The sequence below is a fragment of the Scophthalmus maximus genome, chromosome 6 (genome assembly GCF_022379125.1).
Source record: "Scophthalmus maximus strain ysfricsl-2021 chromosome 6, ASM2237912v1, whole genome shotgun sequence".
Lineage (NCBI taxonomy): Eukaryota > Metazoa > Chordata > Actinopteri > Pleuronectiformes > Scophthalmidae > Scophthalmus > Scophthalmus maximus.
This window is the reverse complement of record NC_061520.1, coordinates 5194645-5216121: the sequence shown is the minus strand read 5'-3', so window position 1 is coordinate 5216121 and position 21477 is coordinate 5194645. Positions and strand designations below refer to the sequence as shown.

The 21477-nt window shown below is 47.2% G+C and overlaps 1 protein-coding gene across 7 annotated transcripts in view; it reads right to left on the bottom strand.

Moving 5' to 3' along the window:
• LOC118309605 (metabotropic glutamate receptor 7) overlaps window positions 1-21477 on the bottom strand; it is a 215066-nt gene that overhangs the window by 100027 nt on the left and 93562 nt on the right. For 6 of the 7 annotated variants that reach the window (XM_035631934.2, XM_035631935.2, XM_047332806.1 and 3 more), the window contains one exon: window positions 2036-2252. In XM_035631934.2, coding sequence (XP_035487827.2) covers window positions 2036-2147 — 112 coding nt within the window. In that variant the 5' untranslated portion in view covers window positions 2148-2252. Of the gene's footprint in view, window positions 1-2035; window positions 2253-3516; window positions 4034-21477 lie in introns of those variants that run through there. The other variant, XM_035631937.2, reaches the window with a different exon arrangement.

Sequence of the window (21477 nt, the reverse complement as noted above, 5' to 3'; positions counted from 1 at the left end):
ATTTTGAATCTCATTTAAAAAAAACATGATGGTTGTTTCGTCCTGTTTAGAATGAGGAAGTGTTGCACCTCATCCTCTTGTGGCCAAATTGAGTATTGCAATAACAAAAAACTAGCCCCTCAGGGTTCTGTAATGTCACAAACTGCAGTAAATGCATGGTAAAAAATGTATTTATATCCGCTGTGCTGTTGTCGGATAAGATCTACTGGTCAGGCCGATGCTTGACAGCAGCTTTTTAATAAAGCTAATTTATAAAGAATAAATGAATACATGAAAAAACCAAGCTCCGGTGACCAAACTGATGCCACAAAATGATCCTGCAAACTTTCCTGATTGCTACACAAAGACGGAGTCAATGTTTTCGTCACGTGTCTTTGTGTGGCGTCACAACTCATCCTTATACGTGAGTGTGGTCATGTTTTATCCGCTCAACACAATGTCTCCTGAGCGCACTCTTGAAGGAAACCCGTTGTGAGGATGAAGAGTCACACTGAGTCGAGCTGATGTGCCGCTCACTTTATCAAATCAAACCAGCCGCTCTCTGCTGCTCGGACACGACCGGGGGCGACTGTTTGTCGTAAGCAGAGTTCACAGAGCGCCGGTCGCCGCGCCGCGCTCCCCGACGCCGCGCCGCGCCCTTTTAATACTCTTTAATAATCCCGGTTAAAAAAAACCTCAAAGCACATGAATGTCAGGACGCATCCCGACTGTGTAGTTGTGAGGAGCGATCAGATTGCTCTAAATGTCACAGAGATTATTCAGAGAGCAATCAACATCGCTGTGTCGGCTAATTAATTCCTTTCAAGCTTCTGCGACTCACCAGTTTATCTCGGATCTGTTTCATGTTGCTCAATCTGCACACGTTTCTCTCTCTCTCTCTTTTTTAACTGACTACTTTTGGAAGCATTGAGGGAGAAAAAAAAACGACACAGAATTAGCACTTTGTCATGTAAATCGGGTCGTTTTCATAACCCCACACTGTGGAACCCTCAAATAGAACGGAGACAAATGACGTAACGACCCCACTAAACAAAAACAGCCGGGATTTTGACATCAGCATTAAAGGGGCAGGGAGCGATTCTCGTCTTATTGTTGTGAGTTTTTCTGCTGTGGCCGAGTCGCAACCCCGGGTCCTCGGTGTGTGAGTCCGACGCACCGACCACGAGGCAGCACCACCCGAAAGCACGGGTTCTTAAAGTGCCGACGAGTGATGTTCCCAAACTGCTCTCGAGGTGTTGCGTGGTGCGGTCCGCACCATTTCATCGTTTTCGATTTACGGAGCAAGGGCTGAGCCGAAAAAACCCAGATCCCCCCCCGGCGCACACACAAAAGCCGCAGCTAACGGACAGTGAGGAAATATCCGCTGGACAACCTGAAGACCTGTCGCCTCCGACTACAAAGGAAAGAAAAATCACCGTAATTACACGTCATGTACAGAACCACAGCCAGAAAGAATAATCAGATATTCCACGTTCTGAAAGTACTTGAGCTAAAAATCTAAGTTCAAGATTGATATATTTAATTAAAATCCCTTTCTTCTACGGGTCTCATTTTTAATTTCTCAAAATATGAAACAGAATCTGTAAAAGAAACAAAAAACTGTCAGCTCAAAAATGTAACACGTGATTGAGTCGTGACACCAACAGTCACCTGACAAATGGAGTTCCATGAAAACCCTGCAGGATCCATGAGAGAACGCGTGAGTGTATTTCATCATATTATATCATGTTGTACTTCCAGCCCACAGGTTTTCCTGCAATATTGGTGAGACATGGAAAATGTTTCCACTCCCACAAAGAGAGAATATTCAAACTCCACGCAGAACCCGACCAATCCAATTTTGGTTGTCAACTGTGTAATTCCGCACAAACACCTGATTGAGTTCTTCCTGCCGCGATCGCGTTCGAGTTGCAGTGAAACATGAGACACGCCGAGTCAAAATGAGACTGGAGGGAGAGAAGAAAATACACCTAGAACGGAAAAGTACACCTAGAAAGAGTTCGGGCTCCAACGGTGACCTGCCGCTCGTTCCTACCTGCTTCCCTGGAGAGCTGCATGAAGGCGTCCACCCCCTTCTCCCCGTAGCTGCCCTCCGAGGCCACGGTGGAGACGTAGTTCCAGCCCATGGCCTTGACGATGTCCACCATGGCCTGAGCCTGGAAACTGTCCGGGGGGACGACGCGGGAGAAGAAGTCGTACCGCCGGTCGTCGCTCAGCTCCGGGGCGGTAGAGGCGTAGCTGACCTGAGGGATCTGGAGGCAGGAGGAGAGAGAAGGACCCACGTTATTACTGCGTGAAGTCATTATGAAATGAAAATTAAATCAGTTGAATGACGAATGAAAAAAATAAATTAAAAAAAGTTAATAGTATGTCCAGAAGACTAAAGCCTGAACAAATTTGAGGAGTGAAGAAAAGAGGTGGAGTGCAGAGAGGAACACTGTGTCTGATAAACAGAGCGGAGCCACAGTGGAAATGATTAGACTGGAAATTGAATTTGGTTGCGAAACAAACAGGGACTTTCTCTGCCAACGCCGCCGCTAATCTCCGAGAGCGCACTCCCACCGCCACGCCACGAGTCCGGCAGGAATGCGGGAGCGAGATAGAGGAGGATCCCCCGTTTGCCGGAAAAATGCGTTTGACCCAGCGGGGAGTTAAAAAAGGTGTTTCATGCTAATTACGTCCAAATCTGCACCGGGTCAGGGGATTACGTGATCCCTGTCCGCAAAGAAATTTAATCCCAATCCCCCTGGAAAAAATCTCGGAGAAACTCTGAAAAAGTTGTAAATCCCCTCGGCAGATATTTCTTCCAATTAGCCTTTGATCTGTCGGAAGGGAGACGCTCCCACTCTCTCACGTCGTGTTTGTGCGGGCTCAGAGTTCATGAAGACGCTTCAACACGCCACACGCCGTATTTTTGGCTCATTACTTTTGATTTCTACGTTCCAGGAAAAACGAAAGGAAAATAAACAGCACAACAACAACAACAACAACAACGTATAATTGGTTTTAAACTCTTTTTACTGACTCATCATCAGATTCTTTTTTTCTGAGTTGACCTCATTTAAACTGCAGTGATCAGCGTGTCGACGGTTTGAGGAGAATAACATTTAATTAAAAATTGGTTTAAACCGATCGGATGAATTCAAAGAGCTCAGGTATGAGACCAGAGGACGAGCTGCAGCGAAGGAGTGAGGCTCCTGATGGAAACACACACACACACACACACACACACTTCACAAGCCCTCGAAGCTGTGACCGTTGCCATGGTAATCAACGTCCACATCAGTCTTCAAATGCTGGATGAAAAATTCTTATCATGAAAACCATTGTAATTATTATAATTATAATTGTTATTAATAATTATAATGTGTCGCCAAAAACAGCCCTGGAGCAAGACACAGAATCCAACATTGTTATTATACACTGTGCATAAACATTAATTACAGTTATTGGAAAAGGACATTTATGATCTTAGTGAAAGTTGAGTGCGTCACCGTGACCATGTGACAGACTTACTGGGATATTAGTGTGATCTTTTTATATATTCAAGAGCTGTGTCATATGACCCAGCTGTCATGTTGCAGGCCTGTCCAGATGTTCGGGTGTGACAGCAGCTGTTGTCTCCTTCGTCTTCAGGACTCTTGGTCTCACGTTGTGTCTCAGAATTTCAAATAATAAAAAAATATATTGTCATAAAGCGAGACAAGAACACAGAAGATATAGAATAATATGAAGCAACAGGTGTTTTTTCGTCAGCACACCGTGGAAATATCCCTCTGTCCCTGCGGCCAGGCGATCAGACGAACCCCCGCTGCGTTCGGCTCAGACCTGACGTTACAGATGTTACAGCTCCTCAGACGGACGCGCTGCTGGTGACACAGCGGGTTCAAGACCGGGCCCACGCTTTCAAAAGTTAAGTAGAAAAATGGCGTGAGGCCACGTCCGCCTCCTCAGCTGCCCGTCGTGACTCCGCTCTGCTGGCGAGCAGCTTTCTCCTCTCTTCACTGAGGAGCGCTCACACACTGCCCGAGTCGCGCTGATGTGACCTGATGGCCCTGGATTGGTGACACACACACACACACACACACACACACACACACACACACACACACACACACACACACACACACACACACACACACACACACACACACACACACACACACACACACACACACACACACACACACACACACACACACACACACACACACACACAAAGACGCCATGTGGTCGTGATGGACGCTGGCGGACGGGATGTCTCTCACTCTGAAGCTGACGAGGGACGGGAGTGACAGACAGAGAACAGGAATCGTTGAAGAGGAGGATGAGTCTCCATTTTCCCCGTCTGCCCCCATTCGTCTGTCCCGCCGTGATGTCAGATGATGTCACTGGTCCAGCAGGTCACCTGACCCGCCCCGCGCTCTGAAGTCATGCGATTCATTTTGTGGCTGCTGCTATTAGGGCCGTAAGCCCCGCCCCCTCTCCGCCATGTGTCTCCCTCTGTCTTTGTGGCGTTTGGATGTGGTGTCACTCGGATGTGATTCGATCCAGCATCTGGAAGGGGCGGTCCCTTTCATGTTCCCGCCTCCTTCCCCCCCTCCCAGGTTCCTGATCGGACTTGCTCCCGGTCCAGCTCTCCACATCCAGTTTCACCAAATCAAATCTGGAACCGGCAGAAATGTTCTTCCAGTTCCTTCATTGGTAGTTTTTTTTCTTCCCGTGATGTCAATCCTTGGAGAATCGTCAAATGATTCATATCTCTGTACGACCTAAATTAAAAAACTTATGTAAGTCAATTAACTCTGAGAAAAGAACTGAGATTTGGTTATAAATTTAAAATGGACAAAAATTGGACGTTTTTATCATAATTTTTTGCTCGAACTACATATTACAACGCACATAACAGAACACAATAACGAACGGTCCTCTGCAGTCAGCAGGTCAAGAGTCTGGTCAGCTCGTGCGTCGCGGCGTCCGTCTCTCGCCAGCTGCCGTTGCAGGACGCTTGTAGTTAACGCTTGATAATCTGGAACCTAAATTCGATTTGCTGTGTAAAACTCGTTCTTTTACGAGGCTGCTGTGAAACTTTATTGGGACTGGGCCGAGATTAGTTTACTCGCTGATCTTCACACACATTTAAAGATGTGAGTTATGTCTCATTAGGAACAGGCTGTTTTTTAATGTTTGATGGTTTGTGGACACGGAGTCGTCAGTTAGGTTTGGTTTCATCTATTTTGTTTTAGTTGGACGATTCATTCTTCTGTTGGTTCTATTTATCTTTTAGATTTAAACATCATCTTTCCCCTCTAAGTTCACCTCCACCTGTTTGCGTCATTTTAGCTTCCTGAAATAAAGAACTGATTGTTTTACGAGGACACACGTGTGATGTTGAGTGAAACGGTGGCGACGTCGAGGCCTCCGGGCTGAATGTGTGTGCGTGACCAGTCAGACCCGGTGCGTCCATGCAGACGTGTCCTCACTTTCTCCTCGAAGCAATAAACAGACAGTGAAACTGCCTGTGAAGGTGAAGACCATTCCCTGGATTGAATAAAGCGGCAGGAAGAAAAAAGAGGCAGAGGAGACAAAGAGACGCAGGTGAGCGATGTGAAGAATAATTGAAATAAAGAATAAATAAAACATAAAGGGAGCTGTGTGTTTGAAGCCCGAAGTCAGCAGCAAACCGAACCCTGCTCCGCCTGCTCCGCCCCGGTGATAGATTAGACTCATAACCGGCTCGGTCATCTCTCTCTCTCTCCCTCCATCATACCTGCTGGCATCCCTCGCTCTGCCCCCGGACACGGGAAGGTCAGCACCTTGACAGCTTCAATAAAACACAAGCTGCACTACAATGTGACAACGGCAAAACCTCCGCATTGATCCCCCGACGCGGGGTGGAGAGAGGGAGAGCCGGGGAGAGGCCGGCGCGACCCGAGCTGGAGGGCGACGGCGGCTAAAGCTGCATTGATCCAAGACGCGGGGGAATGGAAGAGGGAGGGGACGGAGAGCGACTGACAGTCGGGCACCCAAACACCGGGACGGAGGGAGAGCGGGAGGAGGAGGAGGAGGACGAGGACGAATGACAATGAGAAATCCAGAGTAGATTCAAAGGCCCGGGAGCTTCTCGGAGCCTGAGCGGAATGTGGAAGCAGTTGAAGTCATCGAGGAGGAGACGGAGGGAGAAAAGGCGTCTGTGTGACCGCGGCCGACGCGGTTATCGACATTTTTCGTCTGACATTTGTAGGAGCGCCGGACGGCGGGCGGCTCCGCGTCACTGACCGTCTGCTCCGCGGTGGTGTCTGTTAAAGGGAGGAGCGTCGCATGATTTGCGACAGGGGGCTGTGTTTCGTGTCCCGTGGCCTTTTGGCCCACATGTCGGGGGTCGCGGGGGTCAGCGCCGACCGCCAGAGTCGCTATGGATACGAAGCAGGCGGAGGGAGGGACGTGTTGGACTTCATACTGACCGACAGGTGTCGATTGCGACTGTCGGACAGATAAAGATCAAAATTTTGACATCAGTATACAGGCAACAGTACGCTGCAGGTAACCATAGCAACAAGGTGCCTACACATCGGACCTAAATATAGAGACAGTTGTCACGAATTACTAAATTAATCGCCACCTCTTTTGATAACCGATTAATCAGTTCAAGTCGTTTTTATGAAGAAAAAAGAGGCAAAATCTTCTGATTTCAGCTTCTTAAATGTGAATATTTTAAATGTTCCTGCTCCTTTGTGACAGTGAACTAAATATCTTTGGTTTGTGGACAAGACAAAACATCTTCTTGGTGTTCTGGGAAACACCATCTTCATTTTTTTTTTGTTTTACCATTTTCTGATATTTTATGGACCAAACAACTTATCGATTAATCAAGAAAATAATCAACAGATTTATGGATTATGAAAATAATCGTCAGTTGCAAGCCCTGGCCAACAAGCTCATGTTTAGCAGGTGTAAAGTTTACCATGTAAGACAATAGAGCTAAACACAAAGCTCTCCAGTCCAGTTACAGCTCTTCGTCTCCGGCCGAGAGAGACGCTCTCCTGACGAGAAACAACATCCTGATGAGAGTCGTTCTCCAACCAAAAGTCGTTTCTTCCGATGGGGAAATGTTCTTGTCTCAGAAAACGGTGAAAGTCAATGTTTGCAGTGATGAACAGTCACCTGTCACTGCAATCACTGTGATACTGAAGGAAACTTAAAAAAAAAGATTCTCTATGAAGTTCGGCTGCTGTCTGTTGTTTTTTCAACGGATTCATTTATTCACACTGAACATCATTGAATGTGCTGTTGTGGCATGAGCACGGCTTTCACCTCAGAGGAAGTAACAAAGCAATTCACGATCTGACATCGCCGCTGGAGTGTGTGTGTGTGTGTGTGTGTGTGTGTGTGTGTGTGTGTGTGTGCGTGAAAGACAGAGGGGGAGAAAGAACCATCGTGTGCTAAACACACTTAATTACAGTGACCCGCCCCGAGTACAGCAATCACTGATTTCATTACCACATCTCATTTTCTGTGATACCCTCCTACTACTCCTCCTCCTCCTACAACACACACACGTACACACACACATGCACACACATGCATGCACACAGACAGAAATACACCCATGTGGGCGCAGGCATTCATCAACAGGCAGTTATTTTCCTGAGCCTGCAGACTGATGGGTAAATGAAGCAGAAAGCAACATGCGACTGGATGGTTATACACTGTGTGACTCACTGTGTGACTCACTGTGTGTGTGTGTGTGTGTACGTAGTTATCATCACTATATTTGTGAAACAGTATATCAAGCATTCAGCTCGACCGCGATTCAGGAAAGAAGAAAAAAAAAGCCTCGCGCGTCGACTGACTCACGGTCTTTCTCCGTTCAGCCTCCTCTTCCTCGTCACGTCCGTTTTGCGCGAAGCACGGAATGTTTTCATCAGTTCACCCCGAATGCGTCCCTGGCCTCTCCGACCGCATCTCTCTCCAACTACCAGAGTCCCTCCTCAGGCACGACGTCTCGTCTGACTCATTTGATGCTTGGGACAGACTCGACGTTTTTCCGTAAAGCTCGACGTTGAAGTCGAGGCCGTTCCGGGCGGCGACGACGACGACGACGACGCTCAGAGACGGTTCCGGCTGGATTCGAACAGGTGGGAGCAGCGGCTCTCAGGAGTCAGGCACCCAGAGACTGAACATCAGTCTCCACAGTCCGTCCCTGATAAAACCTTGTCGCACTTGCTTAATTGTCGACTCGAGTGGGAGCAACGAGGTTTCAGAAGAGTCGCCGTTGACTGATTCACACACAGATCCATCACATTAACAACCAACTACTGTCCTCTAATATTTGACACTTTGACCCTTTGACCCTTTGAACCACACACACACACACACACACACACACACACACACACACACACACACACACACACACACACACACACACACACACACACACACACACACACACACACACACACACACACACACACACACACAGAGATCCATTAAGCACTCAAGTTGATACAGGTTGGAGTTGGAAGATATGCATAAAAATGATGATATGGTCAAAATACAACTTGCCTAATAATTGTGCACGCAGTGTATATGTGCTTACATAATTCATTAGCAGCACCAGGCCCGTCTGGGCCTGGTGGACAGATGAAAGAGAATGGTGGAGACGATGAGGAGAGATTGTGAGGATGAAGGCGAGGAGGTGATTAGAGGAGGGATATTGGAGAGGAGAGAGGAGGCGACGGGGTCCGAACGGTCTCAGACTTTTGAGTGACGACCTCCGTGCCAGTTAAACATTCAGCGACCTCACTTAATGAAACGGCGCCGCTCCGGGTACGATGGACTTTTTAATTCAGCGCGTTTGGGAATCCGGGAGGAAGAGGCTCCGGTTATTTAGCTTAGCTCTAAATCATGTGAACAGCACTTCACAAGTTCTACATTCAGGTCTTCTCCCTCTGAATAATGACCACTTTGACAGAGTGTGTGTGTGTGTGTGTGTGTGTGTGGGGGGGGGGGGGGGGGGGGGGGTGTCTGTTGTGCCTATATGCTCTACGATAAATAGTGTTTGAACAGCCTACGGTGTGAGGACTGGGCCAGATGAAGCTGTCTGGTCATGCCTGGCATCTCCTCGGCCCACGTGATAGGTTCAGTGATTTATAGGCGGATCTGTGGAGGATGTGGGAAGAGGTGGAGGGGCGCGATGACACGCTCCGAGGATCGGCTGAACCAGGCGGGAGCCGGGGAACGAACCAGATGAGGGATGGATGGATGGATGGAGACCGGGAGCTCCCCTCTGGTTCAGAGACGAACACCGGGCTGCTCTGATTGGTCGGGCAACTAAATATAGGACCAATTAAAGTATAAATCCAATATATGGCCAAAAGAATGTGGACACCCATATGTAATGTTGGCGTAACGCTCAGTTCTGGAAACAGGAGAGTGATTGACTCTGTTATGAGACCAGGAGACACTGAGGCGCGTTCGAACTGCCGGGATTTTTCAACTTTAACCATCAATGACCGTATACGAAGATGGACAACGTATCTCCACTTCCTCCTACTGTACAGTCATGGAGCTAAACTATGTCGGGTACTGCCGTCACGTCGTCCGCCCGTGGTTCAGAACCTCGCTCTCTCTCACCCCTCTGACTTTTCTGTCGCGTCCTCGACTCTCTGTGCTCTGCCCAGGACCCATTTAGCAATCATCAACAAAATGTCTGCTCACTCGTTCACTTTGTTGACGATGCCTCCTGCAACACACACACACACACAAACACATACGCTGCGTTCAATCGCAAAGTGCTGTTAAGAGCAGCAGCATTCTGCTAAAAGCAGCATTGAAACACTTGGCTGTTGAGTGGATCTGCTCCAGGCTCAGTATCTCTCACACACACACACACACACACACACACACACACACACACACACACACACACACACACACACACACACACACACACACACACACACACACACACACACACACACACACACACACACACACACACACACACACACACACACACGCACACACACACACACACACACACACTCAGCTCTCTGTGGGCTTTTTTAAATGTCGCTCAGCTCGGCGCCAGGCGTGTTTCGGGGAGATAGTTGCCTCACAAACAGCGCTGACAATGGATCTCCCCTCAGCGATTCTCTCCTCGACGCGGCTAGCTCGTTAGCTTCCACGGGCCCCGCTCAAAGCCCCGGGCCCCCTGCCCGCCGCGCATGTTAATGTGGAGACGGATTACACCCCCGGGCCGCTCTGCGCTCTGCGATCGACGCGGTGTTAGAAAGTGGAGAGCGTGGAAACCGCTGCTGTTGGAAAGCCGCAGATGAAAAAGGTCCAAGTGAGGAGCGAGTGGGTGAAACGATCTGTGATTGTCTGTGGTTCCCACCCTCTTTCTTCCCGTGAGCACAACAACTCAACAACAACACAACAAAGATGTATTCTCTATTTTTTGTATTTGTTTTTTTTAAAATTCCCCCACAGGCAAGAAGATTTCACCCAATTTTCCAACAGTTTTCTGCATTTGCATTTAATGAGGGAGAAAAGTGGAGCGACTGCAGAGTTCGCGAACTAACACGTGGATGTCTGAGGTGTTGTCATTTCACTTTGAAGCAACATGGCGCAACTATTTCACCTCAAAATGGGCTGCTTCACGATCAACGAGATGCCACTCCGACTTGTAACTGGGAGAACAGTCCCCGGTTTCTGAGATTCACAGGGACCTAGGACATCACTCAGTAGAGCGCATCCCTCCGCCGAGGCCCGACAGTCCTGAAGTCCAATGAAGCTGCACCAAATCTCACACGCTCGTAGGTGTCGATCCCCTAAATATGAAATATTTTTTCGAAATGGTCAAGTGTTCCTATTGTCAAGAGGTTGAAAACAGTTGACTTACTAATAAACTGATGTAGATAGACTGATGCAGATCTGGTGTAGAAAATGAACATTCAAATATATTATTTTATCTGTAAAACAAAATTAAAAAAACGGAACATTAAAAAAAAAACAGAGGAAAATTGTACATTTTCAGTTTCGAGGTTTAGTGCGAGTTTGACTTTTTGCGTGTGACAAAAAACCAAGTTGAATATCTGCCGATTATGTACTAAATGATTCAGCCTGAACTGGAGCTGGCTACAGTGTCGGCCATGTTGTTCACTACCTGTGTCAGGCTCCACCCTCTTTCACCCAAGTTCAGTTACCGTGGAGACAACAGATTTTACCTTTGCCAAGTTTGCTGTGGACTGGACTCGAGCTCCTCTCAAAGGTCAGCTAGTACTGGACGCTTCACACGTTGTACATTTGAAATATATATATTTTTTTTGTTTGTATTTTCACGTATTCAATTTATTGTATAGTTCATTGCTCGTGTACATAATCTTCCCGTCTATCTCCTTCTCTTTGGTCTTTGGCTCAGGAGCTGGGAAGTCATCCACACACCAAAAGGTCAGTGGTTCGAGGCCCCACCTCCCCGGGTCAGCAAGCCGGAGTGTCCTTGGGCACTTCGCCCTAAACTTGTCTCTTCCGGCGCCGCATGAATGTGACAGAAAAAGCTCCGTATGAACGCGAGCGTGAATGGGCGAAAAGCGCTTCGAGTGGTCGATTAAACGAGGAAAGTGCTTTATAAATACAGCCCATTTACTCGCTCTCAAATTTATTTTGCTATGCACCAAAACACCGAAGCAAATAGCAAGAGGGTTTTTTGTCAAAACCATTAAACAGGAATTACCTGTGGTTTTTAAATGGTGCAGTTTGCAATCTCATGGCCGCTGGTGAGAGACTTTTTCAGAAAGAAAAAAAACGAATCCGCTTTTAAATGTTCCAACATGCAAACCTGCAGCCGCAGAGACGTTGACTTGTCAGAATCAAGTGAGTTGAACGTCCAGAGGAATCACAACATCACTAAACTGCAGCTTCGTTCTTGGAAATGAACAAAATGTTGGATTTAAAAAAAACCCTGCAGGTTTCACTGTAAAAATGTTCTAATAAAGAAAAAACAGGCGTGTCTGGTATTTCAGTTAGTTTTGTACTTTATGAGACTCCTGTCTCACCACAAGTGAAAGATAAAGGTCATCTGCTCGTTAGCGAAACTAAAGAATAGAAGTTAAGTCGCCTCCTCATGTCCTTTGTGTTTCTGTCCGTGACGAAGGCCGTGGCAGACGGCCCGCGCTGCACAGCTCTGCCAAACTTTGAGTCGGACAGATTAAATATTAAATGGCCAATCATCCGCCGAGCGTCTGTGGCGAGGCAGCACCAGGCCCCCCCCCCCAGAGACGGACGAGCAGAGGGGAGACGCAGATATGAAGCGAGACGCACAGACACTGGTGGCTCATGAAGACGTCGTTCGGAAAGTGACGAGACACGAGCTGCGAGGGCGAGGCGGCGATGGACACATCTGGTGTTTTACATCCACTGAACTCACTAAGAAGAAAGAAAGAAACACCCTTCACTGATCTAACTGAGACACTGAAGTCCCATCCAGATGTCCAACGTGGTCCAAACGGACACATTCATGTGGTGGAATTTAACTAAATCACAGACACTTAAGAGGAGGCAGCTGGATATGTAGAGAAATTATACTTGGTCTCAACATGAAGACAACCTTTAATTTTCTCAGGTTTGTCTTGAGTCTGGGGCACGGGGGTCCGTTTGTATCATTAACGAAAATAAAACCATAGAGAAAATTAAGAAGGAAATCGTGTCATTAGTTCTGCAGCTATCTGATCTTCTGTGAACTGTAAAATAAAGATGGATGACACGATGACTCCTAAAACTAAAGCCAAATCATCATGATCGCCCCCTGGTGGATGGCTGCAGTATAGGTCATAAACCCTGCTCTCTCCATGTGAGCAGATGGGACAGACTAAAAAAAATGAAAGTAGACCTTAAATAAATGTCTCCAAGGATCGTTTCTCTCCTTTAAGGTAGTTCTTATCGCACTGATCTATATGTTTGTGCTCATCATCAAAAGCACAAGATGGCGGCGCCTCTATCCGAGATATTCCAACTTTTGCAAGTGGAGACGTGTCGTCCATCTTTGTACACAGTCACTGATCGTCTTTCTGTATCATCTACTATTCACACACACTCAAGTATTAATACACACGTACCACTGTTTTATCACACATCATTCACACTGTCTTGCCCAAGGACACTCAAGCACGAGCCTTTGGGAGACTGGGACTGAACCAGCGACCCTCTGGTTAGTGGACGACTTGTTTCCCACGGCTCACGATGGCCCCTGACCACGTCGCCGCCCGCTTTGCTTCCCGACTGAGACCCATTCCTCGCACATGAATTATGAATCGCTTTCCCAGCGATAGTGGGGAAAATGTGATGACAAGTGATCGAATTACCACACATCCAAACCCCGGCTGACGAATGAACGAGTCGAGAGCGAAGACTGATCACATTTGTCCTTTTTTGTGTGAGGCGGCGAGGACGAGTGCGCGGCCCCAAGTTACACCGACGACGCTGCTGCCGCGACCTACTGTCGCTCTGCTTCCTCGCCGACTGAGGGAATTCCAGACTCCTCTCTGAGCTCATCGCTGCAACGGGGTAACACGGCTCACTAACAAGAGGAGGACGGAACCGAATGCTAAAAGAGGAGGATTGTGGGAAAGGAGGGGGATGCAAAGAAGGGAGACTTTGATCGCCCCTCTCTATCCTTTCTCTCCCGTCTCATCCCTCTCTTGGCCGGCTGCACTGGCTCAGCTCCGGTGGAACAGGACCAGTTTTTTGTTGGGGTTTTTTTTTTTGGGGGGGGGGGGGGGGGTGTTTGGCTCTGAACTGGCACTAATATGCTAATTCCTCTCTGTTAAATGAGGAGCGTCCCCCTGTGGGAACTCAGGCAGCGGGGAGGACGACTCCACTCCAACTGATCTATTTATAAAAGCACAGCGGCGAATGTGGAGGCATCAATCAGGAGGAGGAGGAGATGTGTGGTTAGTATCAATTATCTCGCCGACGAGTGTATGTAGAGGCGGCGCCGCGGAAGCCGCTCCGCACCCCATTTGTCGCCGCGTGAGGACGCGAAGCGTGACGGTCGCTAAAGAAATCACCTCACGGGCTCCACGTGAAGAATAAACGCGGACTGAAGTGATGCTAAACGAGAGCTGCGATGCCGACGTACGCGTTTCAGGAATGCGGGATATTCAAATCAGACTGAAATAAACACACCAACTTCATTTCTCAGAATCGGGGACTGGTCCTGATCCGAGGCTTAAAATTGTGGGCGTGGCTCCGCGACTGGGCGAGCCACGCAAAGAGAACGAGCTCGGGGCCCTTTCCCAGGCTTCAGCTGTAGTGGGGTCGTGCGCCGGGTTGTGATGTCATCACTGGATGTGTCAGTGATTGGCTGCGACCGGGACAGAGACGAGTCACCACAGCTGGAGAACAGCCGGTGAACCGGTGGCACCAGTTGAGGAGGCGTGCGATCGGCTCCCGCAGGAGAGAGAACCGTCCGCCTGACATCGTCCACGGGTGACGCCGCCGGGCCTGCTTGTTGTGATGCTCATGGACGACGCGCGTGCTATTAGTCCTGTGACATCATCAGAGGACGCCCCCCCACACAATGGACTGTACATGCTGCAGTGACTGGAACGGGTCATTTGTGTGTGTTGAGAGATATGTTTTGTTCGATTTTTGCCATAATCGCCCATCATGATGCGCGAGTCGGACACAGACAAGTGTTTTCATCTGCTCATGGTGTCGATATTCAACACACTTCAGTCATTAACCTCCTGCAGAGAGACTGCGACACACACACACAGTTGACTTGTCACTGAGTGGCTCCCGTGTGGACTCTGCTCTATATTAGCTTTGCTGCCGATACCCTCCGGCGAGCCAACGGTAGCTGAGGGTGACCTTCGGGGTGAGACCACGATCTGGACCTGACTCACTGTTCTCATTCACTCACACACACACACACACACACACACACACACACACACACACACACACACACACACACACACACACACACACACACACACACACACACACACACACACACACACACACACACACACACACACACACACACACACACACACACACACACACACACACACACACACACACACACACACACGCAGGACACTAACAAGGACACTTGTTCTGCAGCTGATAATGAGGTTTGTTCCTGCAGGAAAAGACCGGGAGCACCTGCTCGCTTTTTTTTTTTTTGAAACTGCAAATATCAAAGGGAACGTCTTCGTGTTCACATTTAGCCTGTCTGCGTATGAGGAGAATATGCTTCTCGTGGAGTCACGTGTCTAACACCTCATCATTACCCATGATTCCTGTTCAGAAATTAACAGGTGATAAAATGTCAAAATGCATCACTGTTGCTATGGTTACGTCTGGCGTCCCACACTACCCCCGAGCCGACCTCCAAAACAGAGACTTGTGGAAACGCTGCTGGTCCCCCTTCCGTTGGAGAACTCTCTTCCTGATTGGTTTCTCAACAGTCACGACTCGACTGCCAGCGTCGCTCACACTTGCTGTCAGAAACACTTCCACCTCGTCGTCGCTCCAAGAAAAGGAAAATCCCTGCTCTCACTTTTCACCACAGCTGTTGCTCGTACGAAAGCCCCCGACAGCCCGCGGGGGCGGCTCCGTTTCCAGAGGGGCTGACGATTGTTAATCTCGTTATCATCATCATGTGAAATGCAGGAACATGATAACGTCGTCTGATGCTCCGTGTATTGTCATCGGCGGCGTGTAGCCCTGACAGTTTATTACAAAGGCTCGTGTCACATCTGACGCCCGAACTCTGTGATCATTATGAAAGTCTCTGCTGCGCGTGTTAGAGGCGTCGAGCTGTCACGGCCTCATCTGACACGTTCGCCCGCATCACTGCACACACGGGTTCGACTGGAGGTGTGTGTGTGTGTGTGTGTGTGTGTGTGTGACATGTAGCTCTGTCAAGAGTGCGTTCGTCTACGTCACGAAGCGGTGGAACAGCCGCACGTCACGGCGGCAGGTCGACAGGTGAGGAAACAAACACGGCTCTGCATTTACATGCTGTAAGAGAAGGAGTAAATCACACAGGCGCAATTGAAAAAAGTCGCATCGCATCAGCAGAGCTGCCGACATGGCTCACAGGTGTAACACACACGTGCATATGTTCACATGCATGATAAAGATTCTGAACTGGACCAGAAAACCAACGGCCGCAGTCTCGCGAGGAGGAGGAGGACGAGGAGGAGGACGAGGAGGAGGACGAGGATGACGATGAGGACGAGGAGGAAGACGACGACGACGCGGCGGCGGTGGCACGGCGACGCCTCCGCCCTCTGCAAAGCATGCAAACTCAGAACTCCTCCGCCCGTGACGAAGTTTCACATCGGAAATTTAATGAGTTTCCGTTGCGAGGAGACGGAGCCCACGTCTCGGCTGCAGTCGAGGCTGATTAGACAAAATACACTTCTTAATACAACTGCGATAACTCATGACTGGTATTTATTTCACAAAAAGAGCAGAGATTCCGTGAGTCGCTCTTCACGCAGGGAGATGTCTGCACCGACAAACGACTCCCCCTGTTCTCCGGCTGTGGTGCTGAGAGTCTCCATATAGACGCCATATTAAATATACAGCACAACATTCATGATTTTAGAAACCGATGAAATAAACTCCTGAAACAAACCTTAAGACTGAGGTAAAAGTGAGTCAACATTTCAGAATAGTAAAATGAAAACAAAATGATTTGAAGAAAATAAAATGAAATAAAAAAGAGAGATGTGTCGGTGTGAGTAATAATAAAAAGAGGAACCAAATGATGAACCAGTAGAACCACACACACACCCCCACACACACACACACACACAGAGAGAGTGACAAACAGCCGCTTCGATCTATTTTTATCGTGTGTGTGCGTGTGTATTTGTGTGTAACATGCATTGGATCTCAGCGGCCAACAAGCAATACATTTTATATCAGGTTGGAAATGGAAATCCTGGCGAGCCGATTCAACGTGAGCCAATCAGAGCAGAGAGACGACATGGGAGAGAGAGAAAGAGACAGAGAGACTTGGGATGAATTAATGAGCCGAGGACTGTGAGAAGTGTGTGTGTGTGTGTGCGCGCGCGTGTGTGTGTTCTGCCATCGTCACTTAGTTCCCTGATGATTGGCAGCTGCAGTGAATATGGTGTTTTGGAGAATCAGTTTGCATATTACTACTAATACTACTCTGCCTCCTGCACCTTGTCTCCATCTCTTCTTCTTCTTCTGTTACTCTGCTCAGACAGTCAGAGCAGCTGTCACAGTTTTTCAGTAAATCATGTACATTAAAAAACATATTATAGTAATATCACAGATAACCAAACAGTGTTTTTAAGGTTATATTCACTGACCCTGAACCTGTTTCTATCCTGAAGCCTGAAGCCAGGTCCTAACCCTCGGACAGGAAGTGAGAACCAACACGTCCTCACTCAGGTCCTCACTGAGATAGAAGAACAAGTAGAGCATGTCTCCAACTGGTCCTCACTAAGATAGAAGAACAAGTAGAACATGTCTCCAACTGGTCCTCACTAAGATAGAAGAACAGGAACACACCGGATCCATCAGCCTTCCAATCATCTCTTTCTTTGCACAATCTGTCTCTTTTCTCTCTCTCCATCTCTCTCTCTCTGTTTCTACTCCCTCTCTCTCCCTCTCCTCCACCCCTCTCTCTCTTTCTGTTTCTCCTCCACCTCTCTTTCTGTTTCTCCTCCACCCCTCTCTCTCTTTCTGTTTCTCCTCCCCCTCTCTCTAGCTCATCTTTCACTCTGTGCTTTTATGACTTTATTTATTTAATACATCCATTTATTTATTTTTTGTTTTTTGTTTTTAGTGCATTTGTGCAAAAACCGTGATGTTCTGGTGATTTTTTAATAAAAGTTGTTTTCCAAAATCAATCTCTCTGAGTGCAATGGACAGTGTGGTCTGGAGGATCGAGGTGCAGCAGCAGTCATGAGCAGCGGCTGGCAGGCTCACTTGGCGACTCATTTCATAGTGTGTGCGTGTGTGTGCGTGTGTGTGCGTATGTGTGCATGTGTGTGCATGTGTGTGTGTGCCTCTTACTGCCTCCTTGTCTAAAATAAGTTGCGTGAGAATCCAGATTCAGCGGCTGGTCGAGTCTTCAGCAGGATGGTCAGAATAAATCACCAAACGGTCAGTTGGATTCGATCTGATGCTTCATCTCAAGAAACACAGTCGACGCTCAGACGGGCCGAGACTGGACGCCCACCTTCGCTGACCCATCAGGAGCCGCAGGGGAACATCGTGTCTGTGGCTCATTATCAATAATCAATACTATCAACCAGCACATCGGTATCAGACCTTTCTTACTATACTGTCGGTATCACCCCCTCAAAATAATCCCCGTCAGTCGGGCTCCTCCCCGGAGCAGTGATCCGAGGGGGGATGCTGCTGTTGTATAGTCATTACATTAAACTGTAAAATACCAATTAAAGAAACATTCACAGACCTAATTCTGATTAATTACGCTTGTTAGATCCGTTTTCATATTTACACTCGCCGCCTCCTCGTGTTTATGAGCTCTTCGTTTCACGACTTTTAATCTAATCTGTCGCAAATGACCACACTGAGCATTTATCACGACTAAAGACCCAAATGAGCCGCTCTCCGTCTGGTTTACAGTTAATGCAGAGTCAGGGAGCAAAAAAAGGAAAAAAAGGGTTTTCTGCCGCAGAACTCTGGATATTTGTCGAAGAGGAGACAAGTGTTAGTCCAACATGAGGAAATCTTAAATCAGGAAATCACTCAGTAGAGCTCACACCTCCACCGAGGCCCAACAGAACTTACATTTAATCAAGCTGCACCAAATCTCACCCACTCATAATATCAGTTCACTAAATATGTCATCTTCATCAAGATCCATGAATTATTCTCTGGGAATATTTGAAAATGTGGAGAAAAAAAAGCTTCTATCTCACGATGTTAAAGGAAGAGATTAAATATTCCTGGATCCGCCAATTGATCCAGATCCACGCCAACATTTAATAGATTCTTTCTTGGTCCATGTTCATCCCTCCAAGTTTACTGGAAATATGTTCTGTTGCTTCTAATCCTGCTGATGAACAAACACAGACAGGGGTGACGACTAGGGATGTCTAGATCCGAATAAGAAGTAAAATCCGATCTGATGCATAACAGTAAACATACCAAATAAGTGCCTATTTACATATCTACTAAGCCTTGAACGACAATCCGACATCATATTTTCATGTTAATTTATTATTATTAAATTAACAGTTAGCTGTTAATTTTTTTTTTTTATTGCTTGTTGAACGGTACTGACCATAAAAAAAAATTCTGGCAAAAGTTCTCTGAGAAATTAAACAGCAGTATTCCATAACTCAGTCATGTAGCTGGCTATGTGCGTGTCTTCCTTCAGGGGAGTTGATTATTTGTTTCACAGATGAGTATTGAGGTTCTAGACGGCTAGATTAGGCAAAGTGCATCCTGAACAATGAATTATTAATATTGTATTTTACGAGTGGGGAAAAGATTGTATCGGATGGGTATCGGATGGGTATCGGCAGATACTCAAGGTTGCAGGATCGGTATCGGATCGGACACGAAAAAGTGGTATTGTTGCGTCCCTAGTGACAACATAACCCCCCTGATGCAGATACTAACCTGACGTCAGCGTGACGTCACAGAGGGCAACACAAAGGTCGGCTGATCCCTCATGTGCTGAAGAGCTCTGTTCTCTGTTTCATGAATTCGATTTTTACTCCTAATCTCATACGTTCGTCGGTTTCCATCTGCGGTCGTCAGTATAAATGATAAATGATGCAATCGTATATTTTCCACCATTAAATCCAGACAAAGGTCATTTGAATGTTTGAGCTGCAAATCAAAATCGCTAAACGTCCATTTCAAACAGGAAGTAACGACGGTGACGTCACCGCCGCTGACGGTTTATGGGTTCGTGTGGTTCATTACTGATACAGACGCTATAAATAACCGAGTGTGATGAGAGTCACTGATCACACACACAATCAATGAATCGTTTGCATTCACCGACGCACCTGAGGAGCAGACGACAAACAGGAAGTATTGATTCACGAAGAGTCGATCAAGGTCAAGTCCGTTTACGTCACAAGAGCGCACGTACACGCACGCGCGCACGCGGCGTTATGATGAAATAAAAGGAATGTGTCTGCATATTTCTGTCTGTGTGCACACTGAGTCCATTGAGAGTCTCCAGCATGAAGCAGCGCACGTCCACACGTCCTCGCTCTCTTTTTTCTAACCCTTTTTCACATTAGTACCCTTTAACATTTACCAGCTCTGAAACGCAGAGCGGGACATCAATAAATATTTGGAGTATACACACACACACGCACGCGCGCACGCACTCTGAAATGAAATGCCACGGCTGGAGCGGGCATCGCCGACCGGCCGCGCTCAGTCCAGGAAAATCAATCGTTACTACTTGTCACAGCTGTAAGTGGATCTTAACTGTCAGTCACCACGCGGTGAGTTCACGCCCGCTCACCCCGTGAAGCACGAGCATAACGCTCCTTCATGTTTTTCACTGCCTGAACCACAAGTTACATTCTTATTCTGACATTTCCATTGTTTTTGTTTTCGCAGCTCTGATTAAAAACTGCTGAACAAGACCTAAAAACCCTGAAATCAGGTCAGTTTTCCACTTCCTGTTGTTGTTTTTGCTTCAATGCCTTTATTCAGGTCAAACTCAAGACTTTTATTTTATTTTCCAACGTAAAATTCATCAGTAAAAACCTCACTGGTGATTGTATTTAAAGCTACAGTGTGTCAATTTTGTACCTTTCTGGCGGCATCTGGTGGTAAAGTTGCAAACCGCAACCAACTGAACAACCGACAGGGGACACTTTATGGTGCGAACCGCTGATTTCATTTCTGGTTTCCGGCAGCGCTGAAAAATTCAACGCAAATGCGACGTATTCTGCCACTGTTTTGTGCAACAATCGTATTTTTAACACGACGTAGCAAACATGGCGAATCACACGGAGGTCGGGTCCACCTCATGTAAATATATATATAACTAACTACATATACAAACACATAGTTATGGACAATATATTAAATTTAAGTGAATAAGTCAATATTACACACTGTAGCTTTAAGTTTCAATAAGGTGCTTGCTAACAGGTGTCTAAATGAGACGTCAGAGGTCGTTGGAGACGTTAAACCTCATCAAGCCGAATAGAAAAACCGATGCACTCACTCATCAACTCCACAGCCAGTGGGCTGAGAGATTACACAAGTTACACAGAAACTGTGAAAAAAAGACATTATCTGCAAATCTGACAGTTTCCCCTTGATGGTCCTTGAATCAATCACGTGTGACATTAAAATTCTGTCAGGAAATATTCTACCAAAACAGATTTTGGGTTCAAATTGTAATATGGCGTCAATATTACTTGATTCTACATGTCTCATTTCAAAGATTTGCACACAAAGCAGATT